We start from the raw sequence: 12,433 nt of genomic DNA, 5'->3' as shown, positions 1-12,433 counted from the left end.
TCTTGTTCAGCATGGGTGACCACCAAAAAAGCAATCTAAAGCCTTCTATATGTCACAACTGAGACAAACTGGGGAGTTTGTTGTCAAATAAAATGTACTGTTTTGGGGAAAAAAAATGGGCAAAGGCCCCGAACAGACATTTTTCTAAAGAAGACATACAGATGACCAACAGACACATGAAAAGATGCTCAACATCGCTAATCAACAGAGAAATGCAAACGAAAACCACGAGATCTCATTTCACACCCATTAGGTTGGCTAGTATGAAAAAACTAGAAAATAACAAGTATTGGTGAAGACGCAGAGAAACCAACCCTTGTGCTTTGCTGGTTGGAATGTGAAATGGTAGAGATGTTGTGAATAATACAGTATGGCAGTTCCTCAAAAAATTAAAAACAGAACTACCAAATGATCTAGCAAATCCTACTTCTGGGTAGATAACCAAAATAACTGAAAGCAGTCTTGAGTATGATCTCACTTTAAAGTCAAACTCAGAACCAGAGAGTAGAACGGTGGTTGCCAGGGGCTGGGGGAAGTTGTGGAGATATTGGTCAAAGGGTATAAACTTTCAGTTATAAGATGAATAAGTTCTGGGGATCTAATGTATAGCAATGGTGACTATAGTTAATAATACTGTATTATATACTAGAAATTTGCTAAGAGAGTAGATCTTAAGTGTTTTCACCATACATAAAAGCAGGGTCTGGAGAACACAGGCATGTTTGTAGCAGCACTATTCATAAGAAGTGGAAGCAACCAAAATGTCTATCAATGAATGAATGGATAAACAAAATGCAGTTTAAACATACACTGGACTATTATTCAGCCTTAAAAAAGGAAGAAAATGCTGACATATGCTACAACATGGATGAATCTTGAGAAAATTATGCTAAGCAAATTAAGCCAGTCATAGAAAGACAAGTACTTCATGAATTCAACTTATATGACATACCTCGAACAGTCAAAATTCAGAGACAGAAAGTAGAATGGTGGTTACCAGGGGCAGTAGGGAGAGGGGAATTGAAAGTTGTTGTTTAATGGGTACAGAATTTCAGTTTTACAAGAGGAAGAGAGTTCTGGAGATGGGTTTCACACCAATGTGATGTACTAAACACTATTAAACTATACACTTAAAAACAGTTAAAGCAGTAAATATCATGTTATATCTCTTCTACCACTATTTAAAATAAGGCAACTTCATTTTTGGGCAAAATTTAACTACAGGTCAATCATGCTTAAAATACACAACTATCAAGCCTGAGAAAGGAAAAAAAAAATACATGGCTAAACAAACCAGACTGTGTTAAAACCCACTTCCAAAGCTTTCTTGGAGATTTATTTTCCCTTCCAAAAAACTCATATGTTAGAACTATATACCAAACTCAGGAACAAAGAACAAACACTTTGACTTTTCAATGAGAAATAACGTGGCACACTATTTATTAGTCACAAAATCCACTTACAGTACATAACCGCAAATTTCTTCAGTATGTTTTAGTTGAAGGGGAGACCACAGTAAAAACACGTATAAAGAAGTATTGCAAAATTGATTTCTAAAAGAAATGAAAATATTCGGCCAGATGCTTCTTACCAATATGGATTTGCAGACACCTGCAACAGCCTGACAGGCTGCAGATGTGGGAAAGTCAATGGGCAGATTGGGAAGACCCAAAATGGTAACCAAAGGCAAGAGTCCTTTCTGATTCACAAATTCCTGGCAGTGGTCATCAGTTGTATTGTTGCTCAGGATAGATTCCACAAATTTCATCTAGGTAATAAAAATTAAAAAAAAAAGTTAGAGCCTGACACTTGGAACTAAAATGCCAGCTTGGAATTAGGACAGGGGTAACCTTATAGTCATGAAATCAGTATTTTCTAGAATATCAAAACCTCAGGTAAGCAGTAATAGGTATATGAAATGACCCTTAAACATCCAGAAAATAAGGAATTACAACTTCTTCCCAATGTATCTTTTCAGCCACACCTAAAGTCACATAATCTGAGAAGCACAGAGAGATTAAATGACTTGCTCAGGGCCACACCATGAATTAGTGGCAGAATCAGGTCTAATCTCTTAATTTGCTCATTTAGTGCTTCTTACAGATAATGTGTTGCCTCTCCCCTGGAAGCAAACATCATGTATACTTTTCTTCAAATGTGTTCATAATGCAAATGAAACCTAGAACTCTGGAAGAGTGATTCAGACTAAACAGAGCATTTTGTAAGGGTAAGAAAGTAAAATACAGGAAACAAACACACAGGCAAAAGAGAAACCATCTCTGGAAGTCTGGAAGTGCTTACTGGGCTAGAACAAATGCTAAATGGGCTTCCCCTTATAGGTAAATAACTGGGAAAATTCAAACTTCCTTTTTTCCTGTGAGACACAGAAGTTAAAAGAAAACACCACATTATTATTATTATTATTATTATTGGTAAAAGAGAAGTTAATGGGAAAAAAATATGTTGGGATGCACTCAAAGAACATAATACTGGACTGGCCTAACAAAGCCCATTCTCCTCCTGCTTGGATTCCAAAGGGGAATGAACAGAAAATTGGGAATATTCAAAAAGGGACTGTTAGCTAATTTTTGGCAAATCACGCAGAACAAGGTTTACACATCTTTCCCCTCTGCTCTCTGCACTTTAAGGGCCCCAGTGAAAATAAACACAAGTCATCAGACTATTTGGTAACCCCACACATTTTCCAGAAGAACACACACCTTTACTCAGATTGCCCTACCATTAATCTTACCACATTAAGGATGTAATCCATGAGGGGAATAGGAATACGTTCCTCTGTACCAACAACCCTGTTAAGGGAGAAAAGAGTGAGTTTCACAGAAATTCACAATACCAGTGCAAGAGAACAAAGCGAAGAAAAGGAAACCGTGAAATTCTAGTCCTTTCTCTCAGTTAGACTTATAGCCTTTAGTATATAGCACAGAAAAAAAAAAAGAAGGAAAAAGAAAAGAGCTGAAATCAATTCTGAAGGTAGCTTTCCTAGCCTGAGTAGGTTGAGAGCACAAAAGGAAAAACCAAGCTTTCACAAACTCAGCACTTGTACATATCTCAAAAGAAATTATTCTATCTTAGGCAAACTACTGTAGGAGGAATTCATCAATATGAAAATACTAAAAATAAGCAAGTTCAATTAAGAGACTATTTAAATATTTGCTTGAAGAAAGGAGCTAGGCAAAGAAACAAATACATAAACATCTTACCGTGTTCTTGCATCAGATTTAATGTTATAGAGAGCAGGAAATGGAATTTAATTTTGGTCAAGATTCCATGCTTAGGTTGGTAAACCATTCAGAATAGTCATAGTTGGTCAAAGATGAAGGCAACACCCAAGGCCTCCTTCTCTAACAACCTTTTCCTGAACTACCCAAAAATTGTGATCAGGTCCTTTTGCTTCAGATGCTTCAATGATTCATTGAAGATAAGAAGGCTGCAATACTGCCATAGCTGCAGAAAATGCAGCCTTTAGACCAATGGCTACACGTTGGCTTTTGTAAGAAATAAACAGGGAAAAACCCCACAAAATATATTGAAATGAAACAAAATCTACCTAAAAGATAAACCCTAGAAAAGGACAAAACTTGAGTTGAATAAGAACATTTTAGATATAGGCCCTTGGGAGAAATTTGGGAGAAAAGGGCAGAGATAGAAGAATGGAGAGGTAGGGGGAGAAGGCAGAAAAATTGGCAAGAAATAATTTCGTCTCTGAGCAAGATAAAATGTGAACAAAGATTTGCCAGGCATGGGGATATGTGGCAGCAAAACAGAGACTAGGCAATAGGTAAAGAGAGTGGAGAGGCATGCCGAATGGCTTTAGAGCTAAAATATCCCCAGCTAGGGCTTGGGTAGGATGTTGTGAACATGCTCAATGAAGAATCTGGGGAAGAACTTTGTACAAAGGGAGGACCTATATATAAGCCAGGAGTGAAATGATTCCATGGGAAGATTGCAAACCCTTCCCTGACTGTAAACTTCCTCCGCAGAACTACTGCCATATTCCCTGCTACTTACACCAATTATCTGCCCCAGCTTGACTGCACCTCCTTGGGAAGAACTCAAGAGATCCATCTCTACAGCTAAGAAGTACAGGTATGGATCTAAGCCCAGGGAGATACCTGCCCCTTTGCAGAAGCCAAATATAATGGTAAAGACCCAAAGCACCATCATGAAATGTACTTTCTTCATTTGCTAGATGGAAGTTGGAGAGAACAAGAGAGAAAACAAACCAACAGTGGTTCTTAAACTCCAGGAATGAACTTGTTCAGTAACCACTTTTCTCCCCACCCTCATCTTTTTGGCTTCCAGGCTCAGGGCATCATATAGGAATAATAAAAGTGATCAACTTTCTTCAGTAGAAATCCCCCTACCACTGGTTTTAAGAAAAGTCATTCTAATTCTAACCTGATATGAAACTTTGACCCACAGCATCTTTGAAACAATGAAAGATTGCATTCCATGAAGAATGAAACCAATTTATCTTAACTGTCAAATTAAAAACTGCTGCCTCTCCACCTTCTCCAAAACAGACACAACATTCCCAAACTTAATTTTAACTCTAGTCACTTTTACATGTGTATTTATGATGTTGGAGCCCTTAATCAGATGTAGAGGAGAAGGATTCCAATTGAGTGTCATAGTACACGGGTATAGGACAACAGATCTCATGTTTTGGGTTTTTTCTTGGGGGTGGGGGGCGGGGGTGGGAGGAGGAAAATCAGGTCTTTCTTCCCACTCCTGAGGAGACACAGCTGCCTTTGGCAAAACAGCCCTCCCAGTGGGCCACGATTCAGGCAACAACTGCTTCTCTGCATTTGATGCCTTTAAAGCCCAGACAGTTGCTATTCAAGTTCCAAAGACCACATGGATATATATAACCCATTTCTTTCAGGTTGTTCAGGGTAGGTGGTTAAGTTAGGCAAAATAAATGGAATCAATCACAAAAATAAACCATGGTGCCCCAACTGAAAACCTTGGTTACTTACTGGCAAGTATATTCACCCCCAGCAATATCAGTTTTGCTGAGCTCAAACAATTCAGAAGGCAGAAGAAAGAGGCCAAAAGACAAGTGTTTAGAACTACTTGTGGTGAATGCCTTTGAATGTAGAACAGAACTCCATGTATTTGGGGTAGACTGTAATGCCTAAGTTTCCTTACTGGAGATTTGTAGCACAAAACCATGTGCCTCAAGATCAAATACAATCAATCATTTTATTCAATGCTAGCTGCTGATTTTGGGGACAAAACCAAGCGAAAAGAACACTGTCTTAGTCTGGGGAAAAAAAAAGGAAACTCAAAACTTCGTCAACAGGTGAGTCGATAAATGCTGTAGTATATTCATACAATGGAATACTATTCAGCAACAAAAACAACATACTGATAGACACAACATGGATGAATCTCAAAAGTACGCTATGCAACAAAAGCCAGAAACAAGAAAGTACATACATTAGATATGATATACATATAAGACTCCATTTATTCTATTTATACGATGTTCCAGAACAGGCAAACTTATTCTATGAATGACAGAAAATAGGTAGCTGTCCTATTTTAGGGCAGGGAAATAGGAAACTTAAAATCTGTACCGTTTACTGTATAGGAATTATACCTCAATTAAAATTAATGGAAAAAATTTACTCATGCGTGTATTTAAGGCATTGGAAAACAGATGTGGGCATGGGAGACCACAATTTGTTTGCGAGTTCTGTTGAAGAATTTTGCGTTGGGTGGGGGAAGGATACAAACAACACTTTTGGGAAGAGGGGTGGCACACACTGCAAATTTTTCGAAGCCACTTTCCCATATTGGCAGAAAGTACACAGCAACTCCCACCATAACAACTACCTGGGATAAGGAGATAAAAGAATTTTACCTTTAATAGGTAGTGGCTTTCAAAATGTAGGTTGACTTTAGATAGTCTTTTGTGTTCCCTTCCAGCCCTAATAATCCATGTAATGACCCAATTGAAGCTTGTGAAGGTGGCAGAAGTGGAAAAGTACATGTGTCAATATTTGTGAGATTCTTAGATATGTTAGGTGAATGAGGTGCTGATGAACACCCAGACCATGCAGACTACAGAACATCAATACCATGGAACAGCAACTATGAGTCCTTTGCAGCTTAGAAGCTACATATGACTAATACTATGATAGAGTATTAATGCTGTGGGTCTAGATTTTAACTATTTCTTCATTCTTGTTCATGTTTCATTAGGCCCAGCTCTCTTGGCATTTAAGACTCAGGGACTCCTTAATCTAATACTCTTGATTCATTTTATCAACTCACTAAATAAAGTTATTGACTGATTACCTACTATATACAAAGTAATCGGGATACACTGTTGAATGAGACATTGTTCCTGCCTTGGAGAACTATATAGTGAGGGAAACCATTAGAATATATAAATAATTTCAACAAAACTGTTGGGAGAACACAAAAGATCAACTCCCTATTTGGAGGTTAAAAAAAGTTCTTTTAAGGGCTTCCCTGGTGGCGCAGTGGTTGGGAGTCCGCCTGCCGATGCAGGGGACACGGGTTCGTGCCCCGGTCTGGGAGGATCCCACGTGCCGCGGAGCGGCTGGGCCCGTGAGCCATGGCCGCTGAGCCTGCGCGTCCGGAGCCTGTGCTCCGCAACGGGAGAGGCCACAACAGTGAGGCCCGCATACCACAAAAAAAAAAAAAAAGTTCTTTTAAGAATAAGACATTTGAGCTAGACTTGTAGGAATTTGGTAGATGGAAAAGAAGGAGATAAGATAATTTGGGGATAGGGGATAAATATGAATAGAATATACAGTGACTCATGATATTCCAAGAAAAGCATGCAGAGTGAAGACATATGAGGGCTTGAGAAAATGTCAATCTACCAAGGCAGCTTAAAATCTGGGCATGTTAGACAAAAGGTATTAAGAAATCCAGGTAGAAAAGTTACATGCAGACGAACATACACAGCTTGACTCAAAACCACCACCACTACTAACATTCAAGAAATCCATCCCTAGTTTGTAGCCAGGAATGGGAATCCTATGCCAGCAGGATGGCTGACAATCAAGGATGTGGCAACGAAGCACTAAGATCCCAACTCCTTTGCAAATAAAGTTCTGCTTTCTTTTAGGGTATCCTCTTTTTCCAGAAAGAGAACATTTTGTGTGTGTGTGTGTGTAAAATTTTTATTGACACACAACATACAAGCAAAAGGTGCACAAACTTAAGTGAACAGCTTGACAGTTTTATACAAATTGAACTCACTATGCTACTACCAGCACTCTAAAACACCTCCTCTCAGAAAGAGAACATTTTAATCAAAACAGAAGATGGCGGCCCTCCCTGGTGGCGCAGTGGTTGAGAGTCTGCCTGCTCATGCAGGGGACACAGGTTCGTGCCCCGGTCTGGGATGATCCCACATGCCGCGGAGCAGCTGGGCCCATGAGCCATGGCCGCTGAGCCTGCGCGTCCAGAGCCTGTGTTACGCAACGGGAGAGGCCACAGCAGTGAGAGGCCCGCGTACCGCAAAACAACAACAACAACAAAAACCAGAAGATGGTGCTAGATGAAGGCAGGGTTGCCTTCTCAGACAATGAAAATATATCTGCCCAAGAAAGCAACATAAAACGTAATGCCTCCCCTCCAAAAAATTCATACCAACAGGCTCATTGCTTTCTAGAGTTCCAAGAGGGCATACCTGTTTTGGATTCTAGACCTTTGCTCCTGCTGTCTACTCCACCATAATCTTCTCTTAAGTCCCAAGCCGCCCTTTGAGATGAGCTCAAACCCATTCAAATCCACACCTAAAATGCTCATGCTTTTCTCAGAACTACTTCTATATATACACCAAAACAGCACTTATTAAAGAATGCATGACTGTCCAGAGGGATCATGCCCATTTCGAGCATGAAGGTGATTAAGAGTTACAGCTACAGCAGTTGCTTTTCATCCCCTGCATGTGAACACTGTAGCTCAAAGAACCAGGTCTACCAGCAGTCTTTAAGCTCACCCCCATCCCCATATCACCATCCAGGTAATCAATTTTCATTTAGAACAAACCTCAAATAAATAGAAGGAAAATCTACTGTGCCTAGTTACAATCATATAGTACATTCCAAAGCCTTCTGATGTATCTGGAATGAACAGATGAAATAAACAAAAACAGAGACCAACCAACAACAAATCCCTGTAACTCTTAAGAACTTCTTAGGAGATAGGCTTCAAAAGTGCAACGTGTTTAATGTATGCTCACTTATGGAAAACAATCAAGCAGTCAATGACATGGAATACCAAATTAACAAAGGGAAATCCTCTGAAGAAGGCCTTTTAATGTGATATACTGAATTCTGATTCAATTTCATGAACAGCATTTAAAAAAGAAAGCTTGCTAAAGCAACCAAAACAAACACCAAAGCACAAATGACACACAAGGGTCAAAGAAAGATAAATTACAGACATTTAGGGCCAGAAGAACCTTATAACTGGATCTAATCCAACTCCCTCATTTTTACAGATGAAAACATGCTCAAGATCACAAGGCTAGAGAACCTGTCTTGTGAACACTTACTGCTGATTAGGCTCAGTTTCATTCTGCTGGGTAGAATTAAAGCTCTGCATGGCCTGTACTTCCTCTTCCTCCTCATCCTCACTAGAGGCCTCTTCTGCAGCATGATTAGATCTTGGGGGAGGAGCAGTGGCAGTGCCATCTGCCTTCTGGATTGATGGCTTCTGACAGATGTATTTAGGGTCTCTTCCAAGGTTACAGATTTCTTCAAGTAACTAAAAGGCAAAGGAAACAAGATTATTTATTAGTAATTAAGGAATGGGGAGATGACTAACATTTTTGGAGCACTTTCTATGTGCTACATACAGAAGTGCCAAAACACTTTATATACATGTTATATACACTATTCCTGAAATATAGTCATTAATTTCATTTTACAAACAAGGAAACTAAAGTCCTATGAAGTTAAATAACTTCTTCAGGGTCACATGGCTGTTAAGTGACTGACTGATGTGACTCCACGTTCTAATTCACCAACCACCAGTAACTCATTTACCAGTTTCAACAATCCTAAGAGGCAACTGGCAGGGCCAGTAAATGTGGAAAAAAAAACCCCAAACAAAAACCAAACAACAAAGATTAGAAAGGGTAATATGTTTTTACAAACAGAAGCTAAGCCTTGGCAACTTCTTAGTATCCTATATAAGAAAGCAATACTTAAGTGACTTTTTTTGGGGGTGGGGTAAAGGACCAACTCAAGGACTTGGAGAAAATGAGGCAGGCATAATTCTCTTATAGGCACAGTCTAAGAATCCAAATGACCTCCAGTAGGTCATGCCTTTTCCTAAAAAACTTCCACTTCACTGCTCTCTCATGCCCATGGTCACAGACGTATCACTTCCCACCTTGATGATTGCAGTCGTTGCATCTGTTTTGAGGGTTGGCTGATGTCTCATGAGCTCATCAACAGCACTCCCGAGGTTGGAGGCAGTATCCCCTTAAAGCCAAAAATGGAACTGTTAGAAAGACTGAAGAAAATAGAGCTTGGGCTATTTTTTTTTTTTTTTGGTACCAATATAAGGAGGAAAGAAGAAACTGAGCTGGTTGTTGTGATTTTCTAATGCCATGCTTTCTCAAATGAATTCACACCAATCTCTGCAACCAAATCACTGGGGAGGAGGAGAGAAATTTATCAGTCTAGTAAACACATTTTAAAGTAACCATGTATGCTACATTCTACCCTAGTAATCTCTACTGTCAAAGTCTGAATAGTATTGTAGGGTGAAGAGAGAACGAGAAACAAAAGAACCATAAACCATTAACCCTGACTGCCCTGGTAAAGAACGGTAGTGGCTAAAATGCTACAGTGGTGACAAAGCACAAAGCACATTTTTGAAAACTGGATTCTTTCTGGAACCCTTCCTTCTTGCTACGCCTCAATGATCTGGTCTCAAATACACTGAGAAGGAAATCTATTAATTTGTGACTATCTTAGGGACTTGGATATTAGAACAGAAGATTACCAGGATCTCCTGTTGCTGCTGAAGACTAGATCGTGGACTTGAAAATCTACTGCTGGTTTTCTAATACCTATTTCTCACCAGCACTGTAACAGTACATTTAATAGTGAACTGTTGAGCATGGAAATATTATAAGCAGAGGTTAAGGATGAAGTATTCTTTTCTCCCTGCAATAGACTGTATGGTGATAATTCCCATTAAGCTTAGCACACCTAGCCAGAGACATGAAGTGAGGTCAAGGAAGGGTTTCCTTGCCAACTGGTGGCTTGATAATCACCAAACTCTCGGCACAACAGCCAACCAATTATTTATCTTAAGGCAAATCCTTACTTACCTAGAGGATCAGAACTCCTCCTCCTCCGCATGGCTGGGAGGTAATCTGGAGACAGAAGAACTTTGAAGAGGCGCTCAAAAGGTTGACACTGTACAAATGACTGAAGACCTCGGGCATTCAAGCAGAGTGCACTGAATACATTTGGGAGGGAGCCAAGGACTTCACGGGTAGCAGGAACCTAGAGAGAAAATAAAGTGAGCTTGAAGACATCTGAAAGAGTCCAGGTACAGAATTAGGAAACTTTGGCCAGGGGTACTACACGGAGAGATCAAAGGGATCTTGATGACCAGGTCCCAATGGTTTCTTTCTTTTTTAAAAAACTTTTAATTTTACATTGGAGTATAGTTGATTAACAATGTTGTGATAGTTTGCAGGTGTACAGCAAAGTGATTCAGTTATACATATACATGTATCTATTCTTTTTCAAATTCTTTTCCCATTTAGGTTGTTACAGAATATTGAGCAGAGTTCCCTGTGTTATACTGTAGGTCCTTACTGGTTATCCATTTTAAATACAGCAGTGTGTACATGTCAATCCCGCACTCCCTAACTATTCCTTCCCCCGACCCTCCAATAGTTTCAATACTACATATAGAAAACAAAAGATAGGATTTTCATGCCATAAGACTGCTTTTCAAGTGTGTGTGTGTATATGTCTGTATATTTTATGGAAAGGGGTATGCATGGAGCATTCTTTACAGATCAGCAGAAAGGTCTCACGTCTTTGATCAGCAGTGCATGCAGCATGACATCTGTCAATCCGTTGTCCTGGAGTGAGGAGAGCAATGATGGTTCTTGAAATACAAACACAGTCACCACTTCAGTAGCTAAAAAAAAGATGAAAAATAAAAGAAACTGAGAGATTCTTCACAGGTATTAAAAGCAAAACTTCAAAGGCTCAAACAAAACAAAATAACAAAAAAAAACCAAACCCAGAGCTCAATGTACAACAATTTAGTCGCGTGCATGTGCTTAGTAAAAGTTCTAATATTGCCCATCAGAGACTGATCACTATTAGGAATTTAGTGACTACTCTTCAAGATGTTTATGGGGCAATGTATAGGCATGACAGTTATAGTTAGTAATATTGTAATGAGTAGTGGGAATATGCTAAGAGAGTAGATTTCAGGTGCTCTCACATCACACAAAAAAGGGAAACTATGTGAGGAGATGACTGTAGAAATCATTTCACTGTGTATATGAGATTATGTTGTACACCTTAAATATATAAAATTTAAGAAAAAATATATAAATAAAACCTGAAAATTTCAAGATTTTTATGAGCATATTTTGACAAGAATGAGGTTAACTTGTTTTTTCAATTGTAATATGCACCATATAACTCTTTTATCTTTCCCATGTCACTACAACTCATTCAATTTGAATGGCTGCATACTGTTCTACTAAATACATGCACCACCATGTATATAAACCACTCCATAATGGTGAGAATCGATAAACCTAAAAATATACCTTTTGTCTGCTAAAGCAGGAAAAAAATTTAAGATGGCGGTGTGTGTTTGCTGGGTTAAAGTGAATGTAAACTTACTGATGAAAATGGATGAAATGTCTTCTAAAAAGCCCTTTCAGCAATTTAAAAATACCATCAGCAATGTTAAGAGCCCTTGGGTAGGGACTTCCCTGGTGTGCAGTGGTTTAGAATCCGCCTGCCAATGCAGGGGACATGGGTTGGATCCCTGGCCCGGGAAGACCCCACATGCCACAGAGCAACTAAGTCTGTGTGCCACAACTACTGAGCCCACGTACCACAATTACTGAAGCCCGCGTACCACAACAAAGAGTAGCCCCCGCTCGCTGCAACTAGAGAAAGCCTGCACACAGCAATGAAGACCCAACACAGCCAACCCTCCCCCCGCCAAGAAAACCACAAAAAAAATTATAAAATAAATAAATACACCCCGGTAAAGTTTGTGAACTTCAAGGGTAAAGAGAAAATGAAGTTACCTACAAAGGAACAAGAACCAGTTTAACAACATGGTTATTTACAATATGTAACATACGACAGTGGAGAAACGTCCACAAACTTCTTAAAGAAAAGGATTACCCAAAGATGTA

At 39.3% G+C, this 12,433-nt stretch overlaps 1 protein-coding gene across 13 annotated transcripts in view; it reads right to left on the bottom strand.

The window, feature by feature from the left end:
• HUWE1 (HECT, UBA and WWE domain containing E3 ubiquitin protein ligase 1) overlaps positions 1-12,433 on the bottom strand; it is a 141,549-nt gene that overhangs the window by 66,849 nt on the left and 62,267 nt on the right. For all 13 annotated transcript variants that reach the window (XM_059049730.2, XM_067023828.1, XM_067023823.1 and 10 more), the window contains 6 exons: positions 11,078-11,184; positions 10,358-10,535; positions 9,409-9,500; positions 8,567-8,778; positions 2,753-2,810; positions 1,592-1,768 (listed from right to left, as the gene is read on the bottom strand). In XM_059049730.2, coding sequence (XP_058905713.1) covers positions 1,592-1,768; positions 2,753-2,810; positions 8,567-8,778; positions 9,409-9,500; positions 10,358-10,535; positions 11,078-11,184 — 824 coding nt within the window. The remainder of the gene's footprint in view (positions 1-1,591; positions 1,769-2,752; positions 2,811-8,566; positions 8,779-9,408; positions 9,501-10,357; positions 10,536-11,077; positions 11,185-12,433) is intronic.

Source organism: Kogia breviceps, chromosome X (genome assembly GCF_026419965.1).
Source record: "Kogia breviceps isolate mKogBre1 chromosome X, mKogBre1 haplotype 1, whole genome shotgun sequence".
NCBI classification, from domain to species: Eukaryota; Metazoa; Chordata; class Mammalia; order Artiodactyla; family Physeteridae; genus Kogia; species Kogia breviceps.
Note: the sequence above shows the minus strand (reverse complement) of the source record. Positions and strands in the feature narration are given on the sequence as shown.